Source organism: Castanea sativa, chromosome 5, assembly GCF_040712315.1.
Source record: "Castanea sativa cultivar Marrone di Chiusa Pesio chromosome 5, ASM4071231v1".
NCBI lineage: Eukaryota > Viridiplantae > Streptophyta > Magnoliopsida > Fagales > Fagaceae > Castanea > Castanea sativa.
In genome coordinates this window covers 16814097-16840263 of record NC_134017.1, presented here as the reverse complement: position 1 = coordinate 16840263, position 26167 = coordinate 16814097, and the positions used below count along the sequence as shown (strand labels likewise).

Genomic DNA, 26167 nt, shown 5'->3' with positions numbered 1-26167 from the left:
CTATCCCTTCAGTCATGTCAGTACTAGCCCCTTCCCCAAAGCTATTTCTCTACAGTGTGACCTTCTTTGATGACGTGGCCTGACTGTTCGAGAGTGTAGCCTCCTCAACAGGATAATGGTCCTTCTCGACTATGGGTAGGACTGTTTAACCTGCTCGTGAACCCGCTCAACTCGGCCAACCCGCTTGCGTCCGACCCGCCGCCACTTGATCCGATGACTCCGGCGGTCAGATGTGGGTTCCAAGCTTTCTAACCCGACCTTACGCGGGTCGGTTGTCGGTTTTCCGTTTCAAAACCCGTGACACTTAACCCGAATCGAGCCTTTATCCTTTCTGGCAAGTTTTTACGAATTTCGGACCAACTTCTGTGAGATCTCGTCGAGATCCGTCAAGATTTGGTCCAGATACTTCGAGATTTGGTCCAGATTTTTCGAGATCAGGCGAGATCTCGCCGTTATCCGATGAAATCCGGTTCCTATCTTGATGGATTCGATCCCTACCTCAACGGATCCGGCAAGATCTCGACGGATTCGACCAGATTTCGTCCTCGGTGATAAACCCGATACCGACCTAACGAGACCCGAAACTGACGAGACCCGAACCGAAAAATCTGACCAGATCTCCGAGTCGGTTTTGGGCCACATTTTCCTCCACCCGAATAATTCGGGTCAGGTCCGGGTTGAGCACAAACCCGGCCTGGCTCGACCCGTGAACACCCCTAGCTATGGGTATGACACGTGGCGCGATTACCTTATTTGAAATTCCTATACCCCACAAGTACTATCCTAAATTTAGGATGGTGTAGCTAAGTTGTAATTTTTTTTTTTTTTTTACAATTACGACTCTGAGTAATGCATCTTTTTATCGGTTTGATTCTAAAATTTAGCATATCTGAAGTTTCACAACTTCGAACACTGATGCTCAAGGGTATACTATACCCAAAAAAATTTACTTTTACATGAAGCTAATGGTAACAACCACTAAAAGAGCTTATCTGCTGATGCAAACACTATGATGTGTGATCGTTATTATTATTAATTCTTTTAATCCTTATTTATTGTCATTATTAGTTGATGTAAACAACCTCTGGCCGTTGTTGCGTTTATTCAAGCTGATGTAAACATTATCATTATTGTTATTTATTATTAGTTACTGCTATCATCATCAGCATAATCATTAAAATCACATATTCAAATGAATTTAACAACATTATATATAAACTGATATTTCAAAGCATTTTATGATTTAATGGAAAAATACGTATGCTTCTGGTAAAGCTCTTCTAATTTTCTTGATATTAACGTACTTTTGATTTTGAATGAATTTTCTATATCATAGCTTAATGTTTGTCTTCGCATATCATTTGATAAATTATAAATAGTCCTAAAAGTTTAAGTTGAAAATAAATAATAAAATTTAATCATTTAACTATTATTTTAGCACCTCTATGAGTCCAAATTTTTTATTATTAAACAAAACCCAACACTTAAGATTTTTTTAAATGAGAAATAGAGTATTGAAATGATTTAGATTCAAGACCATACTAATACCATGATAAATTATTAATTGTCTTAATGACTTAAACTAATAGGAAATTGTAAGTTTAAGCATTCAACCATTGTTAAACTTCATTCATGTCAATATTGATTTGAAAATTGGGTGCCAGTTTGATGTCCAAATAAAGTAGCCAAAACAATAGGGGGAAAAATAGAAGGAAAAAAGTACCCCACACACACACACATATATATATATATACACATTATTGTTTTGAATAGTAAATCGAAATTTCTAGGATCTTGAACCCATTATTAATTTAATAGATTAGAGTATTTTTTTTATATAAAATTATTCATATAGTATATGCCAGTAACTCTAAACGTGCAGAGAGAAGCAACTTTGGGAAAGTCTGGCTTCAAAGTGTATTAGAAAACCAGAAATAATGAGTCAATGACCTTTAGCCGACCAAGGACAGAAGTCTTTTTTAAATTTGATTTTCTCATTTTCAATCGAAGCTGAATAGTTCTTTTCCAATGTGATTTCTTGTGGGCGAGCCTAAAGCAACCACCAAACCTATATTGAATTCCTTAATAATTAAAAAAAAAAATTTTGGTCTCAATGAGTGATTATAAATTAAAGGTTGGACTTTTGGGCACAAATTGCCCAAATGATACGAATTCTAGATTAAAATTTAATGTATTGTTTAAAAAAAAAATTATATATGCAAGGTAGGGAATGATCTATTTCCGTATAAAAGGAAAAGGAGCCAAAAAAAAAAGTGGGAGAAAAAGAAAAAAAAAAAAAAAAAGCAGGCATGTGAAATTGTTCCAAAACGGCTACAAAAAGCAGTCCTAGTTTTGAGAACAATATATGTCCAAAAAAGTAGAAAAAAAATTAAAGAAAAGTAGCACAATCCCTATAATAATAATAGACACGTGAAAGAAAAATTGTAAGGCAGATTTTCTTTTTAATTTCCATGGCATAAATAGTTAGATTTAGACACTTGCATTAAGTAAAAGGTGTAAAGTTATTTAAATGTGGATTTGGTAAGATGTGATTTAGGCTGAGTCACATTTGCAATACGGTAAAAAAAAATTAACTCATGCATCATTTATGGGGAAAGTAAAAAGATTTCTAGATTGTCAGTTTTTTTTTGTTACTACAATTTTTTTATTTTCTGAAATGCATAAAACGTTAACCAACGGAGTCCAAATCTCCTATCTTTTTTTTCTTATCCCACTTTATGCCCCACAAATAAATTTTTATCAAGTGTTTACCTATTTAATTCAATGCTAATTTTCTACCTTCTCTTATTTCAGTTTCCTAAAATTAAAAAAAAAACCCCCACTGATCACTGCAACTGCCACTAGTCCACCAACACCAACAAGCGCTAGTGCCATTAAGGCTGTAAACAAGCCGGGCTTTGTTGAGTAGTGCATGTTCAAGTTTGGCTCGTCAGGAAAAATAAAAAATTTGAGCTTGGCTTGAGCTTGTGACAAGCCTAAAAATAGTGTTTGAGCTTGGGCTCGTGGAAAAGCCAAAAAGCTTGAGCTTGGCTTGCCTTGACTTGATTAATTAGTCAAGCCAAACTCAAGCTTAATATCAAGTTCAAACTCGAGCTTAGGTCAAGTTTTTGAACTTGAGATCTAAAAAAATTACATTATTAAATGCTTAAATCTTTAAAATTAAGAAAAAAGAAAAAGAAAATAATATTATCATTTTATCATGCATCTAGTCTTACTTATAATTAGCCATTATTCAAATTAATAATTTACATAATTAAATTCATTCATCATTCCTTGTCTACAGTTCAACAGTTGTTCAAAATACAATTTTTACATTCATGTTAGATGATGAAGGACTAGAAAAATACCTGTTTGTAACTATTATGAATGAGAAAATACTAACATGTTTTATAACTTTACTTTAGATGATTAATAGGAAAGGTTCATATGTGGTCTACTTAATTATTTATTTATTTTTAAATGTACTATATTCTAAAGTAGTTCTTGATCACTTTAAAGGGAAGAAAATAATTAAGGTAATATATGTAGTAGTCTCATGTTGGCCATGTCATTATTAAGATATGTGTAATGAGTATATTTAGCTAACATATATAAACTTATAAATGAGTTTATGATTAAATTGTTGTGTATCAAGCCTAATAACTCACGAGTTTTTTTTGCTTGGGCTCGGCTTGTTTATTAAACAAACCTGAAACTAAGGTTCAAGCTTGGTTTATTTATAAACAAACAAACATGAACAAGCTTTTTATCGAGCCGAGCCCAAGTTGTTCATGATTGGCTTGGTTCATTTACAGTCCTATGTGCCACTACGACGGCCATCTATCAACGCCTCGTTGTTTTCAAATCCATGACTAAGTACAGGTATAGAGAAATTGCGTTGTCCTTTCATCAACTAGCATCTATTCATCGAATCCACCAACCGATAGTCTATTTTGGTAAATTGATAAAGCATATTAGAAAACAAAAATCTAGTATCAAGTGGCTTTGTGGTTGTGATTTTCCTTTGGTATATAACATAAACTGTATTGGGTATATACTTTGATATTATTGTCTTAGGAATTGAGGATCCTACATTTGCTTTTGAAATAAAAGGGGACTATTTCATGGTATGGGAGTACGCACGGGGTCCATTGGTTCGATTTTAAGAAGAATTTCACAATAAAGCAAACATTGACCACTTGAGAATACTTTGGTTGAAAAAACATCCAATACATTCGAAAAATTGTACAGTATATCGGAACACAAGCATAATTGGTGGTGGATGGTTGTTGATGAAGTGGCACCGACACTAGTTGGTGGTGGTGGACCGATGGTGGTGGCTGGGGGGATGTGTTGGTTTTTATTTTATTTATAATTAGGAAATTGAGATAAACAAAGCATAAAATTAGTATTTAATTAAGTTGGTGTACATTTGGCAAACTTTTATTTGTGGAGCATATAATGGAATAGGAAAAGTGGGATAGAAGATTTGAACTCTATCCATTGGTTTTATAAACACCAACTCAAAAAAGAAAAAAGAAAAATTGATATTAAAATTTTGGCTTGGAAATGACCTAAACTAATTTCAAATTCAACTAATTTATATGGGAAAAGAGGGGAATGACCAAATAAAAAATAAAAAAAAGACAGAGAAAAAGAAAGAAAGAAAAGAATAAATTTGACTCGGAAGCACACCATGTCAAGGGCCTGAATGTTTAGGGTAATGTTAAGTAGGAAGATAATTATTTTTATAATATTTTTTGGAATCTATTAATTAAGGATAAATTATAATTCAACCAATATTACTTTTAAATATATACATCATTTTTATCACATTTTGTATTTTACTTTATGTTCTACTTTATATTTCACCAATCACAATCTGTCATGTATTTTTTTTTTCATTTTAAAATTTTGGTTATTTTATAAGAAAAATTAAACAAATACATGACAAGTTGTGATTAATAGAATAAAAAAATGGTACAGAAGATTTGTATTCCATTTTTAATCATGAAATAATCACAACATATTGCAGCAACAATTATGAAAAAAATGTGAAATATTTTGTATTTTTATACTCTAATGACATTTTTATTTTTTGTGGTGACTTATATATTTGTAGTTAGAACCTCATTTCTCTTTCTCGTTATCTACCAGTAAACTAATTTAAAATTTCTAAAAAATATTGTTTTTCCATCTAGACAATGATGATTGGATATGAATTAAACAAATATATATATATATATATATATATGTATGCTTTTTTATTTTTTAAAGGCTGTATTTTTGCAAATAATGTTTTCCTCGTTTGTATAATTGTATGCGTATCTAGTGTATACTTTTGGCTGATTCTCTAAAAGAAAAAAAGAAAAAAAGTTTACAGTTTTGGCTCCAAATAATGAGTCGTATGATTTGTCATTTGTGTGAAAAAAATCTAAATCTTCTGTTCCAAACGTGGCCCATGAATGAAACCTCTTTAGTTGTTTTTTAGTGATCCTGCTGTGTATTGTGCTGAAATCGATGCAATCTCGTGTTCTGAGCCAATAATTAATGAAGCATGTGAAACTTAAGCTTATTATTAGTGTTTATATTTGTTTTTTTTTTTTTTGAGAAACATTATTAGTATTCTTTTTTTTTTTTTTTTGCTAACCATTAGTATTCTTCTTTATATATATATATAGTATTATTTTGGCTAATCATTCTTTGATTATATGATTCATCTCTTTTTCTTTTTATACACTGTAGTGCCACCAAATAGAACAGGAAAAGGAAATATATACATATATATAGTATTATTTTGGCTAATCATTCTTTGATTCTATGATTCATCTCTTTTTCTTTTTAAACACTGTAGTGCCACCAAATAGAACAGGAAAAGGAAAGCCCAACATACAGGATCTTCATTTTGTGGGTACCTACTACCTAATCTTCTTGAGATTATTGTGTTGGATACATAGGTGTAGTCTTAAATTTACCAAATCAAAACCAATTGTTCTAAATAATGCATTGGGTTGGTACATGCTCTTCTCTATGCATTTATGTACGAAAAAGAAAACAAAATCCCAACATGGTAGCTATATATGACTATCACAGAATCGGAATAGATCAGCAGATTGAATGAATGAGAGTGATTTAAATTCAATTTTAATAATCAAATGAGACAATATTTTCAACATAAGATTGCTTGTATACACCTACCATTATTATTAACATTGTTTTGTAATTGTATATACAACAACCGTATATTTATATACGTGGACCTGTTTAGTACATTGAGTATTGAATGGTATAGTACTTTATACAAAAATATGATTATTAATCTTTGAATATTATTGGACTAGTAGCTTCTGCTGACGAGTTGTGGGGTGTACAGTGCAGACTCACTTTCAAGAAATAAAATGTCGCATTAGTTTTGTGATCCACTAGTAATATTAAACCCATACAATAAGCCATTTTGCCGAGTTTCTGATAAAAGCGTGCCAGTGATGTAATGGATAGCCATGCTAGAATTTCAACATGACAATAATGTTGCATTTTTTTTTTAATTTTTTTTTAACCTCTATTGTTGCTTATAGAAACACATGCAATGTATTATTATGAAAAGTATATATCATGCACCTTGTTTGAAACTTTACAATGCTAGAAAGCATCCACTACTATTACACACATTGATGCTTTCTTTGTATGCATTATCCCAATCAAAACTTTATTCTTCTATTTACTCATTAAAAAATAATTGACACTACGAAAAGATAAAGAGAGACACACCATCTTTGAGTGATGGCCTAGTGATTAGGATCTTGGTGTGTGGGGTGCGGTAGATTTTGAATTTTGAACCCTTGAAAATAACAGGTTAACTTGGTTTTGTTCTAGACTTCTAGTACTAGCAGAAATGTACAAATTTACGGAAAATAAATTTTCTCAATAATTACATATACATAAAGACAAATAATATTCAATTGATATTGAATCAGAGTATCAGACAAAGGATATAAATAATAGCGGCACGGAAACAACTTTTTTTGGCAACAAATTTCATAATTATTGAGCGGTTGGCTGTCAATGATAAATTTATGAGTGTTATTTATGTGTACTATTTATAATTACCTACTTAAACAATTGTGAAATTTATTATCCAAAAAAGAGTATCGGAAAATTATTAGGTACTACCGAAATATCATAAATGCGTATTTTACTCTCTCACATGAATAGTGGGTCTCACCATGAATTTAATTAGTGAGATTCACCATTTATGTGAGAGAATGTAGTACGCATTTATGGTACTCCGAAAGTATACAATAATTTCCCCTATATCAATATGGTTTATGCTACAATATTCAAACCCAGTTTTTTTTTTTTCTTCTGGAATTAAAATTTTTCTATTAAACATTCAAACATCAAATAAAATGGAGGAATGAATAAATCTAGTTACTGTTGATTGTGTGAGAAATCTATCAGGTTTTCTCTCTAGCTAGACAAAAATAGAAAAAGAAAGAAACAGAGAAGACAACATTAATGCCCGTTAGTAGAGTTACAAAACCAAAAAGATAGCTGTAATTTAGAAAATGTACCCGAAAGAGTGATATCTAAAATACAGTATCTAAGTTTTGCCCCGAGTAAAATATGAATAAGATAGTTTTGAACATTTTTGAATAAAATAAAGAAGAAAGAGCAAACTGATCCTCAACGGACATATGAAGATTGGAGAGGGAGACGTGGACTAATGAGGTGAAAGAGAAGAAGAAGAAGAAAAAAAAAAAAGAAGAATTGAACGTTGCTGGCACAACAGTGAATAAGACACACACACACGTATACAGTAAACCCAGATGACCAATTCTTCTGTGGACCCCACAATGCCTCAACCCCTCAATGAAAAAAAAAATTCCCTCAAGCCCTTTGTAAATTTTTTTAGTATTAGTACAAGTATGTTTTTGTCATTGAGAGAAATCTCAAAATAATGGTTGGTTAAAGGTCGCTTTGTGTAGGAGCGTCTTAAACTCTAATTCTACCTATAATCTCTTCTCTTCTCTTCTCATTCCCTTCCTCTACAAAACCCTCTTCTCTCTCTCCCTAAATTTCTGCATTGTGATTTGTGAGTTTGTGACATACCTTTACCTTTACCTAGCTTAGCCTATATCTAAGCCTATCTACATAAAAAGCATATCATATTTTTCTCAAGAATAAGTATATACTCTCTTTACTTATATCCTCAACTGGGCCTTTTGTGTATTATACTCTTTGATAACAATGACAGAATCAAACAATTCAGAAGCTACAAGTTCAAGAACAAATTCATCCACTTCTTCTTCTTCTTCTTCATCATCATCATCACCATCCTCACCTTCTACCTCATCCAATTCATCATCTAAAAAAAGATCCAATTCCCAATCTTTACCAAATATTACTACTACTACTGCTGCTACTGCTGCTGCTACTGCTACACCCAATAAAAAAGCCCAAAAGGCAGATTGTAGTAGCGACGACAACAATGACAACAACAATAGCAATAACAATAACAATAAGCACGCTGTGTACCGCGGGGTACGAATGCGCAATTGGGGCAAATGGGTGTCTGAAATTCGCGAGCCGCGCAAGAAATCACGCATCTGGCTTGGTACATTCTCGACTCCAGAAATGGCCGCACGTGCACACGATGTTGCAGCTTTGAGCATTAAAGGTAACTCTGCTGTGCTGAACTTTCCTGACCTCGCTCAAGTGCTACCTCGTCCTGTTTCACTTTCTCCGCGTGACATTCAAGCCGCTGCAGCTAAAGCAGCAGCCATGGTGGACCTTGACAACAACAACAACAACAACAATAATAATTCAGAATCATCATCTTCAGCATCATTGTCATCATCTTCATTAACAACTACTACAACTACAACTACAACAACATGTACAGCTTCTGAGTCCGAGGAGCTGGGTGAGATTGTGGAGTTGCCAAATATAGAAGGGAGCTTTGAGTTGGGCTCGGCCGAGTCACGGACCGAGTTCATGCTGCTTGACTCGGTTGATGGTTCTTCATGGGTGTATGAGAATGAACAACCCTTTGGTTTTTGTGATCAGATATTGGCTTTGGAGAGTTTGATTCCTTGCAACTTTGAAGGTTTAGTGTGGGATTAATCACTAATTAGATTGGTGTGTATTTTTATTTTCACTACATTTCTTCTCTCTCTTTTTTCTTATTTAGTAGTGCTAATTACTACTACTTTTTCTAACTGGGTCTCTCTATTGTAATATAATTAATTCTCACACAATTGAAGAGTCCTGTTTTTCTTTTTCTTTTCTTGTTTTATTTTTCATGTAGCTGTCATATACCATATACGTTTGAAATTTGATGATAAATAATTGAAATGACGCAGCAATGCATTTGTCATTTTTTTTTTTTTCTCTTTCTTATTTTTCTTCTCAAATGGTCCCATATCTTACCCCTTGTAATTAGATTGGTAAACTTTGTTAAAGATTTCTTTGAAAAAATTGCATTTCCTTTCTCTTCTTTTACCTTTTATGCAATTCCAAGATATTGGGCAAAAGATTATTGTTAACCTTTCTTGTGCCTTTGAATGTGACTAATAGTGTTATATATGCGTGGATGCTTTACCTAAATGATAGTGTTAAGAGCTGTCTATCATGTTGGGATTAATTAAGAGACACAAATGGTACATGATCAGGACAATACTTTATGATTAAACTACCTTTTGTTGTACAAAAACAGTGTTTTTTGCATATTTTTTTCTAAAGGTTCCAATAGCTCACTTGCTATGGCACATGTTCTCTTGCTACCACTTTTTTTTCCTTGGTGGGGATATATGGTAGACCCTATGGCCTATGCTATTTGGCCAATGCAACCCAATTATTGTAGCCATCCTATCTTTTTTTTTTTTTTTGGTGACAAAGGAAGGATACTTAGATTAGATGTTAATTAATCTGTTACAACAAAATCCAACCGCATCAGAGGCTAGCAAATTGACCACCACAGGCAGCGGTACAACAAAAATAACAAAAGAAGAAACTACAATTAAACCCAATCTAGCTAAAGCATCAGCATACTGATTAGCTTTTCGGTATACGTGTTATATCCGTCTGTTAGGAATTTCTTTGTAAAGGCTCCTGCAATCAGACAATAGAGGCTCCATTAACAGATTTGGAGTATCACTATTAATCATTTGTACTACACTTAATGCATCTAGTTCAACAATCAGGTTGTTAAGTCTCAGTTCCTTAGCAATAATTAAACCATCTCTAAGCGCAGTTCCTTAGCCATCCTATCACTTCTAATATCTAGTTGCTATATTAGTGTAATCATCAACACCTTCTTTATCACAATTAATCACCACCACCATCATCATCTCATAAGCATATCTCTCTCTCTCTCTCTCTCTCTCTCTCTCTCTCTCTCTCTCATAATTTTCAATTTATCTCCACCTTCATTTTTCTTTTCTTGAATAGAAAATACTTCGTGTTTGAACTTGTCTTGGGTAGGCTTAGAAGTCATCACTTAGCTATTTCTTTTGACTTAAGATTTTTCTTTTTTCTTGCTTTGGCTATTCTTTTCTGCCTCATTATTAGACTGTTAATTGGATTTGAATTTGAGAAACCAAAGGCAAAATGTGCCGTTGGAATGTTCAAAACTTCTTTTTGGAGGGTTCAAAGTTTCATTGTCATCGCAAATGCAAGACGTATACCGTTGCAATGTTTTCAAATGTTGTGGTTTCTTATGACAACATCACGTGCAAAGACAAACTTGAATGAGATGCAACGTGTAACTGAATGCCAAATGGGAGTGAATTTCCGGGAGAAAAAACAACACTGACCTTTCTTAATTAACAAAAATTGCGGAATTTGGGATTTTCATATATGTTTTAAAAAAAAGAACAGAGTTGAAAGGTCTTCAAATGTGGAGACGACTTGTGATTCCATTATATGTTCTGTCAAATGAATGATCCATACATCATATTCCTGAATTCTAATTAGGTATAAATTCCCAGGAGAAAAGAATAAGAATAAGAAGAAGAAAAAAAGAAAAAAGAAAAAGAAAAAAAGGGACATAAATATATCATAGGTACGCGAGCTCAAAGATGATAACTTTAAATGGGGCAATTTTTATATTATATTACATTATATTATATCATATGTTATATAATAAAAATTGGCTTAGAAGTCGTGGTTGCGCGTAGTTGTTTCACTAAATTATAACAATATTTTTCCCAAGAGAAAAGAATAAGCATAAGAAGAAAAAAGAAAAAGAAAAAAAAAGGGACATAAATATGTCATAAGTACGCGAGATCAAAGATGATAACTTTAAAATGGGGCACTTTTTTATATTATATTATATTATATTATATTATATCATATCCTATATAATAAAAGTTGGCTTAGAAGTCATGATTGCGTCTAGTGGTTTTACCAAATTACAGCAATATTTTGGACACAAATCATTTTTTAGAAAGAGACAACAATTTATTTGTTTTTATCAATTTCTTTAGGTCAAAAATAATTTTTTCAACTAATTTGTTTATATTAATTTCTTTAGGTAAATAACAGTAAGTTTTTTAACAAAACATGTAACATGTTTCTAAGTTTCAATTGACAGAGATAACAACTTATTTGTTTTTATTAATTTCTTTTCAGATAAAATAACAATTAGTGTTTTAATAAAACATGCAACATGGATTTTAGATAAAATAACAATTAGTGTTTTAATAAAACATACAGCATGCATCTAAGTTTTAATTGATAGAGTCAAAAACCTATTTGTTCTTATCAAATTATTTTTTTAAAAATAATAATAAAGCAACAATAAGTGTTTTAACAAAATATGCAACATGTATTTAAGTTTCAGTTGATAGAATCAAAAACTTATTTGTTCTAATCAATTTTTAAAAAATTAATAAACGAACAATAAGTGTTGTAACAAAAAATGTAACATATATCTACGTTTCAATTGATAGAGACAACTACTTATTTGTTCTTATCAATGTCTTTTGATAAAGTAACAACAAGTGTTTTAACAGAATATGCAACATGCATATAAATTTTAGAAATTTAAATCATACTCCAAATAAAACTATTATCAAAGTTTCAAAACTTATATATATTCACTAATGGTTTTTCCATAAAGTCTCTCTTGCACCCCACGATTTTGTTTATTTTATTTTATTTTTTGAGTTGCAACTTACGCATACGTATTTGTATTGGAATGATATACATGCTGTAAAGATTCATAGAAGTTGATAAATTTTTATGATTCTCTCTCTCTCTCTAACAATATTTTTCCTATTAAACAACTACTCTCATTAATTATTAAATTAATTTTTTATTAATTCTTAGGATATATTTCCTCAAATTAAGGGATAAAATTAACAATAGTTTAATTTATGTACAAATTTATCATTTTAATTCTATTCAAAATAATAGTATATTATAATTTTTTAAAACTTCATTCCCTAAAAAAATAAAAAATAAAAAATAAAAAATAAAAAATAAATGTTGCAACTTATTTATTTATTTCGAGTTGCAACTTACACATATGTATTTGTATTGGAATGATATACATGTTGCATAGATTCATAGGAGTTAAAATTTTTTATATGATACTCTCTCTCTCTAACTATGTATTTCCTAACAAACAACTACTCTCATTAATTATTAAGCTAATGTTTTTTTATTAATTGTTAGGATATATATTTTCTCAATTTAAGGGATAAATTTAACAATAGTTTAATTTATGTAAAATTATTTCATTTAAATTTTATTCAAACTAATAGTATATTATAATTTTGTTAACTTCCTTCCTTAGAAAAAAAAAATTAACTGAAATCTAGAATCTCACACAACACCCCACGCTTTTTTCTCCTCAAGTAGCATCTTACGTTTTATTAATTATTTTTTTTAAATATTTTATTAATTGTTAGGATATTTTTCATTGAATCAAGGGATAAGATTTAATTATAATTTAATTTATGTAAAACTTTATCATCTAAGTTTCAATAATTTAATCACATTTCAATGTCATTACAATTATTTTCATTATTAAATTTTTGTTGTATTATTTCATTATATTCTAACTCTCTTTGATTAAATTTTTACTTATTTGTGATTAATTTATATTGCTAGTATCAAATTTATAATGAGACCCTGTTTAATATTTAATTAATTTTTATATTATTCTTATTTCTTTTTCTAATTTAAACTTCACGTCCAAAATGATACTTTCTAGTAGACATTCAAAACTAAAAAATATTTATATGTAAAATAAATACTATCTACTATATGAAATTATAAAGTAGAACAATAGAATCTAATTTCTTAAATGTGTCGTTGCAATTTCACTTAAGAATATAACCAATCAAATAGCTTCAATCTACTTGAATAAAGATAGATTCTCCATATCTCGATGAAGTAATACTAACCAAAGCAAGATAAAGTTTATGCAGAGAAAACATTTTAACAAAAAAAGATGACAATTTATTATCTTTTAAAAATAAATGAGTTTTATTAAGCAAAATGATACATGGGGGGAGTGTGGTGGGATAAACGGGTTATGGCAAGTAAAACTTGTCCCAACCATGTCACCTCTTAATTAAAACGACATATATGATGATATTGAAAAATTTAAATCCAATAAAATCAGCGCATTTTGAATCTTTGATTCATAGTTTGTCATCAAAATCAACTGTACACTTGGACATTGTGTTATACGTTCACCTTAAAATTTGGCTCTGCACTGCTCTCAATAGGATGTTTATACATATACTCGGATACCCTTGTCCATTCTTGAAGAATTTGATGTCTATCTTGAATATGAGAATTAAACTTTATAACAAGTTGAAATCTTTTTCTTCGGTGGGAAATTAGTTCAATTTGTCAAGATATTAAAAATAAAAACCTTTGAATATTAGTAAAGCAATCATCATGAATATAAATCCTTTTAGGGTCACAACAAAAATTCACGACATATACACTGTCATTTTGACTTACATCCCGCACTTTAGATCATTAAAGTAGGCAAATTGCAGTGTATTTTAAAATTGTTGCAAGCCTAGCTTTATTGGGAGGTCATAGATTCAAATCTTATAGTATCTAATAAAAACAAAAACCCAAGACACTTCGCATGGTCTTTTGCTACATATGATTTTTTTTTTTTTTCTTTTTGAGAAGAGCATAGGATGGTTAGTAGTTGGGTTCTCTTGACTTTATTATATCTTATGAAAAAAAAAAACACAAAAAAATTGATTGCACGATGACTTCATTGACACTAGGATGGTACTCAATATTTTAGACCATTTCAAGGATGGATTGTTGTTAAACTGTTTTTAGACCATTTCAAGGATGGATTGTTGTTAAACTGTTACAATAGCTTCTATGACCCTCCTAATTTTATGTTATCTATAATTCATATTGCTGTGAAGTAGTATTCCAGAAGTTTTAAACTCTTGAGTTGTGCAGTTGTAACATGGTTTTGGTCTTTCGACACTTATCTTATATATTTTACCTAATAATCAAGTATTGAATTTTCTATTTTATTTAGCTAGTTGGGTAATTGTTTAATTTTCATCCAAGCCTTTCTGTCAATTAATAAATTAACAAAGAATTAGTTTACTTGTTTCAGTCAAATAAGTTATGATGTTCTATAACATTTCCACACTACTAGTTATTTGTTTTTACCAGCCGATTTCAATTCCCATGTGTTTCTTGTCAATGAAATGGTTTAAAAATATATATGCGTAATGATTAAGTATGATTAACATAGAGAGTTTCAAGTAAATGTTTTTTCCTAGCAATAAAAAAAAAAGGACAAGTTAAAATCACTAGAAGTTAAGATAATTAAAGTCAAGGGATTTAAAAACAGTATTGATTTGTGTGAAGCAAATAAGGCCTCGTCACCAAGCTGAGCTGACATACATAGGCTACTTCAAGCTTACGTTTCTACCCAAGATGCGTGTATATCATTTTTGTAATTCAACGGCTATTTTTTTATACTTTTCCTTTTTCCTTACAAATTTTTGTTTTAAAATGACATCACATTCTCCACTAAGAATTATATTAATCATATTGTATAAAGTTAATCTGTGAACCAGGAAAACTCAACTTTTGTGGGACTATAAATAATTGATGAAGCTTAAAAAGGTTTGGAATTAATTACCTATACAGCAATAAGTTTAATGGCATAAAAAAAAATTCTACAATTACCGGAAGGAATATTGTTTTGATGTTTAATATATTAAAGTATTGTTACTAATGAGTTTATGTGAAAGTGACGTTATTCTAATCACAATTTATTATTTTTAAAATATTTTGAGAAAAAGTTGTGTGATTAATGTTAGTTGGTTTGAATCCAAGATACTATTACTTAGATTAGGGAAAACCATAAAAGAAAAAGAAGGAAGATATTATTTAGGGTGTGTTTGTTTGGAGGTGAATTATGGTGGATGAAAAACTTTGAAAAGAAAATGGGAAGAAAAACTTTGAAAAGAAAATGGGAAGAAAAACTTTTTTGAATGTGTTTAGTTTGATGAGGAGGAAGAAAAATAAATGGTGGAGTCCATGTATTTTCTCTTTGGACCCACCAAAAAGTTTTTTTCTCCAAAATGGATAGAAAACTAAAAAAAAAAAATGAGACTGCTTAATGGACAAAAATACCCATGTCTAATTCTTTTTTTTTTTTTTCATTGTTTTATTTTTGCTGGCATGTTGCCTCACTATTTTTTTTCCCTGGATGACTGGACGTACTTTTTTTTTGTTTTATTAATTTTTTGATTTCCTGGGGCTGTGGTTGTGGTTGGGCACGTTAACCATTTTTATTTCTTTTCTTTTTGGGATGTTGCAATTTTTTTTTCTTTTTTTCTTTTTTTTCTTGTGTGATAGTTGTTTTGTGTTTTTTTTTTCCTTTTTTTTTGTTTAACTAGATATGATTTTTTTTAATAAATTGGGTGATTGTTTTTTTTTTTTTAATAGTTTTTTGTTACTTTTTTGTTTTAATTGGTCATTTTTTTTAACAAGGTTGTATGAGTAAATTCATACAAACTCACTTTTTTCACTCCCAATTAAACAAAAAGGAGAGAAATTAATTAATTAATTTTTTTATTTTTCTACTTTTCCACCTCTTCAACCAAACAAACCCTTAAATTAGGTCATTGTTTAATTCAGTGGTCTCAGTGCTTGGTCCAATTTACCGTATTTCAAAACCAAGAAAAGAAAACAATTGACCTACCTACTCTCACCAGCCACAAGCTTCATGCTATTTGCTACCATAAAAGAAAGATAAATTCTCCAAACTGATGAAGTTTTGGGCACATTCCTAACCACATATGGGCAGGGCTTGGCTCATCATCCATCAATATCAAGAACCCTTTTGCCCTAAATTGGGGTTTACCTATGGGAGACATTGGCATCAATATTAATTTATGATGGAAACTATTTATGAAAATGACATTTGCTAAAGACTTTAGTTTAATGAAAATGACTTCTGCTACAGGGTCAATTTACAGACTTACAGTACCTCTCTTTAGCTTTAATTTGCAGCAAAAAGATTGTACCCAAAAAAAAATTGCAGCAAAAACGAATAACTAAACGAGTAAAGTATATCTGTCCTATTTGTGGTTTGATACTACTGTTTCATTTCATTCATACCCATGAGTTTTAATTTTTCTAATCTTACTTACTGTAGAATCTGTTTGTTCTAATCAACTAATTTTATCTATTTACTGCTAAAAGCATCAATGAAAATCAGTCACACCAAAATATTTGAATTATATACCAGGGAGCGACGTGGAGAGAAAGAGAGAGTGCAGTTGAGGGAGTAATGAGAATGTAAGATTAGGTGAATATCCTGTGACTTTAACACATACACTTGTCAATCTAATCCAATTTAAAAAATTTGATGTAACACAATCTCTCCCACTTAATTTTTTTTTGAAGTTTTCTATTTTATAATACAAAAAGATTAGTTAAGTCACAATTAAGACTACTCGTAATTACTTATATAGCGGAAATAAACTTAAATCCACACATAAATCTAAACAATTCAAAGTATCACAAAGTATTTAATAAAAATAATTAGATACTACAAGAGATACAATTAGAAAAATTGAAAATTTGCTAAGAATCTTATAATTTAGTGTCTTAACATGCTCTTTTTAATCAGAAGAACTATAGTTCAAATCTTAATTCCCCTATTATAATAACTATTGAATTATAAAACAAAATTAAAAAGTTAAAAAGCATATCTACTAAACCATAGAGGGTGTAGGTGTATTCTTACGCTAATTAAACAATAATATGCTCTAAAAAGCTCGACGGTGAATTTTCCTTTTTCTTCACTTTGTTGGATTCCATTTACTCATTCCAAATATCCTTAAATGCTTAATTCCAACTAATATGAGTTAATGTCCGGTTAGATAAAGTTTTTTATTACTGAAAGCTCTTTTTTGAGAAGTTTTTAACTGAAATATTTTTTGCTTTCAATAGAAACTTAACTTAATCCTTAGTTCTTAGTTCCAATTAATATGAGTTAGTGTCTGTTTGCGTACAAGTTTTTACAAAAAATTCATTTCATTATTTGCTGAAAAATGATTAAAACATAATTGTATGTAGAAAAAAAAATGAAAATTGACATAAGCAAAAGCTAAAAGAATCAATTATTCTTTTTACTTATTCGAGCCATATTTTAAATCATATCTTTAGCAATCACTTAAGCTAAGAAGCTTGTAGAATTAATCTTTAATTATTGTATTTAAATTTCAACTATTGACTATTTGAATAACGTGGATGTAGAAGACCAAATTAAGCAAAATAAAAAACACAAAGTGGTCTATTTTTTTTGGGGGGGGGGGTGGGGGGATAAAAAAATAGTAGAAGGATAATGTGGATGTTTTGATAGTTCGATATTTGATGAGGTGGGATTTGAATTCAGAATTTCTTTGTAAAAATTACTTAGAGTTAATAAATGAGTTATAAGATTCTTGGTATAATATTAATGTTGTTCCTTAAGATATTATATTACCTCTAAGCTGTAATGGTTTTTTTTTTACCATACTTACTGTTATAAATTTCCATCTTCGTGGCTATCATATCGTTTACTAAAATTTGTTAGGTATATATATATATATATATAAGATTGGCAAAACAATGGAGTCCACAAAAAACTGAAAAAGGGATGGCAAATACTGCCTTAAAATCATTGCATCGACATCATCATGATACAAACTGTCTTTTTGTTCTTTTTTAGAAGCTTAGCTACCATTGCCAATGATGCCATGGCCAACTACCAATGCTGCACGCAATTTTGTGTGTATGATTTTGATTTGAACAGTGTGGATGTAGGACCAAAAAATCGGTATAGACAAAAGAAAAAAAAAGTCTGCATGTTTATCATAAAAGAATATATATATTACCATTACATTTACATGTACACGCAGTTACTTTTTATGTAATTTTACCATTCTAATAATTTTTCTCCATCTTCGTGATTATACATCATCTGCAACATTGGATTCCTAAGAAAGAAAGAAGGGATGGCAAACATGTATTGCATTCACTACAATGGCACCAACACCTCGTCCTTTAGCCTCGTATTCTTCGTTGTCAATGGTATCATCACCATGTGATGATGATGATGGCATGATGCACGTTGCTTTGTACGTGTATCATTCACAAAATTACCATCTTGGTGGTAAAGTTTAAACCAAGCAAATTACATTCTCAAGCGAATTGCACACTCATTTGTTGTTTATTACGCACTCATTATTGCATACTCATTTGTTGTTTTAAAGGGAGTGCGTACGGAGTGTATAATAACAAGTATGTAACAAGATTTTCCCATATATCATGCCAAGTTAAGTAAACTTAGAGGAGAACTTAATTTTGAATTGCCCTAGCTATCACACTTATTAGGAAAAAATGGCGAACTTGTAACATTCATGCTAAGCGTGCATTTGTATTAGGTGTTTTGCCCAATCCTTGCGTTCTGTGTTTTGTCTATGGGTTCTATGAGTATTGTTCACGGATCCACAAAAGTCATCCAAACACAGATTTTAATATAAATTTGGGTTCCACAGCACTATTCACACATTTAAAAATTATTTTGCTATAGTGTTTTTAGCAATAAATTTTCAATTTTCAATAAGCCGTAACTAAACATATCCTAAATTTAGAAAGAAATGAAAAAGAAAAAGAAAAATTAGTGTTCTTCGCGCGCGCGTTTATATATATATATATATATATATATATATATATATATATATATATATATATATCAAAGTTGCCTCGCCAATATATGTGACAATATCTTTGTTTTTTATTTTAATAACTAAGTCTTTTTTTCATCATTAACTATCATCATCATGCATTAGGCAAACTATATAAAGAATAACTTATCTGTCTTTTTTTATAAAAAACTTAACTATCTTGACTTTGTAGAGTCAATAGATAATTAAGTTTCTAAAAAGTAAAAAGTAGCTAGATCCTAGAATAGTGGAACTGTATGAAAGTTCAGTTGGGAGTTAAATACTTATATTTGCCTAGAACTTGAAAAAGTTAATTGATTAGAGATAATTAAGTTTCTAAAAAGTAGCTAGATCTTAGAATAGTGAAACTGTATGAAAGTTCAATTGGGAGTTATATACTTATATTTTCCTAGAACTTGAAAAAGTTAATTGATTAGATATGCTTATTCATTAATAATTCACGCAAGCTCCAATTAATTAATGGAGGTCAATAACTTGGGTTCAGATTATTAAAAAAAAAAAAAATTTTGGGTTCAAGCTTCAAAGTAAGAAAGAACCTTCAACCTAGAACATAAAATTTTAAAAAGGAAATATTTTATATTGTTTTTGAAAATGAAAGGAGAATCGTTGGAGATGTATCATAGAATTTTATATAATTGTATTATTCTCTGGTTCAAAAAGAAAAGAAAAGAAAAAAAAAAAAAGACTTGAGCTGGTTAATATCCCACACTTTGCAAGTGATATGCTCTCCACTCCAGTGATTCAATTTGTACAAATTTAATTTTTGTATAAATCTGCTATATATAGCTGGACGTTCTTTCCACTAATTTGGATGAACAATAGAAAAATATATTCATCAAAGTTGAAATTGAATTTTTGATTTCTAATTACCATATATATATATATATGATATCATACATGTTGAGTTTTTTCCTATATAATTAATTAATTATCAATAGAAGCTAACTATATTGAGGAAATGTCAACTCTCAAGTTTCAAACAAAGCCAACGAGGGTGATATTTCTAACTCAAAAGATTTTTTTTTTTTTTTGAGGGAAACTCAAAAGATTTTGATATAATTAAAAAGATTTTCAACTTGACTTTTTAGTTTTTAGTAAGTTAATTAGTATAAAAATCAATTAATTAGTACTATAAGACAATTTCTTCTTTTTTATTTTTTTTATGTCACTCTCGAGGCCTCGACTCTGAAGAAACAAGAGCCGCAATTTAAATAGCACTGTCACACGTACATATCAAATGAAAATATCCCTGTGGTGATGTCCCAATGACTTTAAGTTGATAAAACAAAAAAAAAAAAAAAAAATATATATATATATATATATATATATATTAATAAAAAAAGGAAAGCATTAAGGAGGAATGACACGATGTAAGTTATGTAACCAATAACCAAATACCGTACGAAGAAATAAATAACACCCATGTGCTTTTTTATAAGGGCATGGTCCTAGCTAGGAGGGTCACATGAGAAGTAATGCTGTGCTTTTAATGGCGCGGTTGACATTGAAGGAGGTAATGAGTTGGCTTTATAGTTTGAGTTTGAAGTACAAGGTGTACTACTTCTGACTGATTTACATAAAGTTTTGCTCAATTTTGTGGAAGTAGTACAATTTTTAGTCAGTTCTCAATCTTACCGAGAAAATGATGATTCACACTTTGGTATATGATTTTTTGTGTTTTTAAAATCAAATCAAATATATGTTTCGATGATGTAAATATCTGCACAACCAATTCGGATTTGCATACCTGCAAAAAGAAGTTAAAAAGAAAAAAAAAGAGTTGAAGGACTCACAAGAGAGAAGCCTTGCTAGAGATTTTTTGATGTCTAAGTCAGGAGAGAGAGAGAGAGAGAGAGAGAGAGAGAGAGAGAGAGAGAGAGAGAGAGAGAGAGAGAGAGAGAGAGAGAGAGACTTTTATGTGTACCTTTTGTTTGATGTAGAGCTTTGTCTTTGTAGGACATACATGAGATCCCTAATGCGAGAGCTTTGTAACTCACATTTTCAACAAAGGGTTCAAATCTTCTATCTACCAATAATTGAAAAGAGAATAAAGCATCTTGTTAGCATCTTAGAGATCCTCAAGGGATTCCTTCTTATAATAACTTGGTGTGTGAAAAACGAGAGAACTGCACATGTCAAAATGAATAGTCAGATATTTGAAAATGTTTGAATACCTTTGTTTTAATTATCAAATTTGATAATTCTGCATTTTTTATCACATAGGTTCTAAACTTAATTTTTTCCCATTGTATCTTATTGATTCTTCTTGTTTCCAATTTGTAGTTCATGGTCATCTTCAAGCTAAAAAGATAAATGAAAATTTTCATTAGGTCTACTCCCTAGAAACAAATCTTCACACATCTTATTTTTTATTCTCAAGTTCCATATTATATACTAAGAGTCTTGTAGTTCAACTAGTTAATACCTCTTGATATTTTCAAAACATTCAAAATTCAAATCTTGTTTCTCCATTATAACTGTCGAGTTATAAATAAATAATAAAAAAGCTCTGTATTATATGTGTTATGATAGTTCATGCGCTCTAACTTTTAATGAGTACTATGGAGTCTATTTTGAAAGGATTTCTCCACATAATTAGTTTTTTTTTTTTTAGAATACTAAGTATTTTTAACACACACACACACGGAGAGAGGAGATAAGATTTTTTAAAGAAATTTACAGTGGTGTATATCCAAAAGGGTCTAATACAAACACCAAATTAATCATATTAAAAATGGGCAACGTGACAACTTAGTGCATGAGTAGTATTTCATATATAAAATCATTCTTACTAATAGATCCTACAATGCAATCATTCATGGCAATGCGAAACCCCACAGAAAAAATCCCAATAATTATCCTATTTTAATTTTGAATGATTCATATTCTAATAATCAAATTTGCTTTTATTGAATACTCAGATGGGTATATAATCAACTAATTATCCGTCTCATCATGGCAGATCACCCCATTTGTTGTTTGCTGTTGATTGGCTGAGGTCAATCTCAATAAATTCTACTAATTGAGGTCCAACAGAATTGGCTGATATGGTAGTTAAGATGGTTTATCAACTTTAAAGTTGGAACCAGCTCATTGTAGGCCTCTGCCATTTGGACAAGATTGTTTCCTTCCAAATTGCATTATGAATTGCTTGGTACCTGTTATCATTGCCATTTTGCTGTTTTGAATTCATTACAGAACCTGAAAATTTGTACACCTTCAAATGATAATTGATAAAAGAGAAACAATATGGACACGTTTCTCCCCCCGTTTTTTTTTTTTTTTTTTTTTTTTTGTAGTGGGCTACACTTATAAAAATACATTTCGATCGTATAATTATGGTCTGCACATTTATAGTAATGTACAAATTGGAGATGGGACCATTCCAGAGATTATTTTTTTTCCTCATGCTACCTGCTCTAGTTCAGCTACCTATATTGATACCAATTGCCAAAGCTTAACTTCAAAAATTTGTCCATTATTAACAGAGTAAAGTTCTAAAAGCATAATAATAAAAAATAAAAATAAAAAAGGAAAAAAGAAAAAATTTCTTAAAGCATAGATGTGCATTGAGACTATCTTCTTTAAGTTTAGAGATGGAAGGTCCTCCCTAGCTAGAAAGTGTTCTCTGTAGAAACTAGAAACTTAACATATTCTAAAATCATTTGAAACACTATTTTTTTTTTATTTCAAAAGGTTGACTAGAACCAATATCATATATTGGGACTAGTTTTTGCAAATACTAAGAGAGAGATTGGAATCATCTAGAGTTTATACTTTGTAGGAAAATCCTATGATATAAAATTCTTAAAATCTTAATCATCATTGTTAATTGATAATGTGACATAATCTAAATCACTCGTTTAACACAAAACCTTTACCCTCAAAAAACAACCAAGAAGACCTTAAGATATATCGATGGTTTTTTTTTTTTGATGGGAAAAGCTTTCAAATTTCAAATGTCATTGTATCACAAATTCTTTCCATGGGTTTGAACTTTGAAAACTTTATTTATCTCGCCAACCATATATCCATGGTAGAATGGGCCCCTTCAATTTTAAGTCTTTGACACAACTCACAAGGGTAAGAGGTTTGCTGAAATCAATTTCAAATTAATAAATGTGAACAAAGCAATAGGCATCACATCCACGTGTAATTGACCCACATCTCTCTCTCTCTCTCTCTCTCTCTCACAGCTTTGAATAGGAGGATTGAACCCTGAAACTATAGGTGGGGCGGATGCTATTTGCTCGATCATAAGGCTTTGAATATTTAGTTTGGGTACACACTTGTATTATAATTTACTATGCAATTATTGCTGGGGAATCTGCATTGAAAATTTGGAAGAAGAAATGTTTGATATCGTACAAATTTTATTACATGTAATTTCTTTTTTTTATGAACAGAAAATTTTATTAAAGTGGAAGATAAAACTACAACACTCTACTTGACTCTTCCAAAATAACAGAAGAGAAATAGTCTGGGCTAAAACCACAGCCAAAAGAGCCAAAAAAAATTACAAGATAAGCATCACTTAGCTAAGGAGTGTGCTGCCTGATTACACAACCTAAGAACCCAAGAAACAGAAATATTATCAGAGAGAGATAGAAGGGACTTCAAATCAGCACATAGAGACTTGATCTCCAAGGAGGAGGCACTGCCAAAGAAGTTGGACAACAACTTGAGAATTAGACTCTACAAGGACAGATTCGCCACCCAGAGCAGGGGCAAAGGAAATTCCCCATCCGATTGCTTCTGCTTCAGCTTGGAAAGGGAGGCTGGTCTTGTATTCATGTAATTTATAAGTAATTACCAAAATCTACATTTATATGTGATTACCAAAATCAAATAATTCAGACGATTCATTTATCACATGGTTGAAGTTTATTAATCACATCTATTGCAATTTTATAAGAAACATGTACGCAGTAATTTTAGTATTTACTAAAGAAAAATATGAAAACTACTACAAATTTTAGTATAGAATACTTATAAACTGTTGTAACAAGAATTGGATTGGTGTTACATTGTCAACAGAATAAAGTAATATTTTAATCACTATTTTCTATACTTTAAATATAATATATGAGAGAAGTCAAATGTAACAAGCGCCTATGGCCTAATGGATAAGGCGCCTGACTTCTAATCAGGCGATTGTGGGTTCGAGTCCCACTGGGCGTGCGAATCTGATCTTTTATTGAACCAAATGTACACACTTCTTAGCTTACGGTTTTTGTTCTTCAACTGCTACATTTACTATGCTAGATAGACAAATTCCTACTTGCTTCTCTGCCTTTTCTTCAACATTTATTTTACAAGGAACCTCTGAAATTTTGCCTTGCTTTTTTCCCTTTCTTTATAATGGAGCTTTCCTTGACTCTTTTAGATTTCGTGTTGGTGTGGGAAGAACAGTGTGGGTTTGGTAAGAACATAACTAAAACATCTATATAGGGAATTTTCCAAGCAAGAAGATATATTAATGTACGAAAACCCACATTAAATTGACCATATTCAAGCTTCAAATTCAGGCTAGTATCACAAAGTAGAAAGCGTAAATGATCTAAAGGCTAAACTAAAAGTCTGTGGCCGGCCTAGTCCCTAGAGTATCTATCATCATATTATTGTTTTACATGTTATATGGTGGAAGGACTATGGATATTGTTTGGTCCCTATCCAACATCATGTCCCTAAAATTGACACTAATTGACCTTTCGCCCTCGTCTGTATATGCTTTGTCATAGCAGAGGGTAATTTATGAAACCCACATTAAATTGACCATAGTAAAGCTACAAATATATACATATAGCCTAGCTAGTACTTATTATAAATATAGTATGCAAATTTGAGAGCATAATTGATCCACGGTTCTGGCCTCTGCTTAGTGATCTGGTGTATTGAACGTACTTAATTATTGTTCTACACGTTAAGGGGTGTTTGGTAAGCGATTTTAAACAATGTTTCTTAGTATTTAAACAACATTACACGTATTTTTATACACTTTTTCACCCACACATATTTTCAAAAAATATAAACAACTTTACTAAAATCATATTACCAAACTCCTCCTACGGTCAGTGACTATACTCTACAGGGATGTTGCTTGGTCCCTCTAACCTCATCTTTAAATTGACACGACTTAGTACGTTTTGGCTCTAACTCTTGGCTGTATATGCTTTAGCACAGCTGGCTCTGTGACTGTGACCCAGTTATAACTTAAGCCTAGATTGATTGAGCAAAAAGTTTTCAATAAAGAAAATTGGCTTTATTGTTCATGCATGCAAGAATTTAAAAAAGAAAAAAAAGAGAGTCCTTCAAATTTGATAAGTCACTTCACTGGCCATTTTACGTACGTCCTGAACTAGGAAAATGAAAAAACAAAATAAAAACAAGAACAAGAACAAGAACAAAAGCTGTTTATATAAATTATTTTTTAGTTCAAACCAGAGCAAAGCACTTTTGTTCGAGAAGCCAACGGAGAAACTTTGGTGTCCCCCGTTGAAAATGTAGGCAAATATTGTAGATGTCATTTTCCACATGGTTCTTGCTCTAATTAACTAAGGCTATTTTTTTAACTTCTTGAACTTTTTTTTTTTATTATTCGACACGTTGGGTAAGACATTTTCTACAACAATTTTGTACCATCTGCACATAAGACTCGTCGCTTTCTAGAAAAATGTCCTATATAGAGATAGAGAGTTTGCAGCTATGGCGCCATCACATCAAATGCAAAGTCCTTAGCTACTATGGTCGTTTTTTGGGATAGAAAATGTCTCAAGTGAAAAGAGAGGTCCTTATAATAATCTATCATAAGTTTTGAGATAACATTAGTATTATAAATACGTGAAGCAAATTAACTAGTAGGTGAGGTGTTCAATCAAAACTTGTCTCACATCAATTTTTCCATCTAGTTTTTTTTTTTT

The 26167-nt window shown here is 30.7% G+C and overlaps 1 protein-coding gene and 1 non-coding gene across 2 annotated transcripts; both read left to right on the top strand.

Moving 5' to 3' along the window:
- The first annotated feature begins 7961 nt into the window (after nt 1-7961).
- LOC142634228 (dehydration-responsive element-binding protein 3) lies at nt 7962-9380 on the top strand. Its single transcript, XM_075808518.1, has one exon. The coding sequence runs from the start codon at nt 8248-8250 to the stop codon at nt 9121-9123; it is 876 nt and encodes a 291-aa protein (XP_075664633.1). The 5' UTR covers nt 7962-8247; the 3' UTR covers nt 9124-9380.
- Nucleotides 9381-24355: 14975 nt separating this feature from the next.
- On the top strand, nt 24356-24428 carry TRNAR-UCU (transfer RNA arginine (anticodon UCU)). Its single transcript has one exon. It is a non-coding gene; the product is annotated as a tRNA-Arg (tRNA).
- The last annotated feature ends 1739 nt before the right edge of the window (nt 24429-26167 follow it).

What these genes read in the sequence shown, in the direction of transcription:
- LOC142634228 (XM_075808518.1), top strand. Translation starts at nt 8,248, where the DNA reads ATGACAGAATCAAACAATTCAGAAGCTACAAGTTCAAGAACAAATTCA.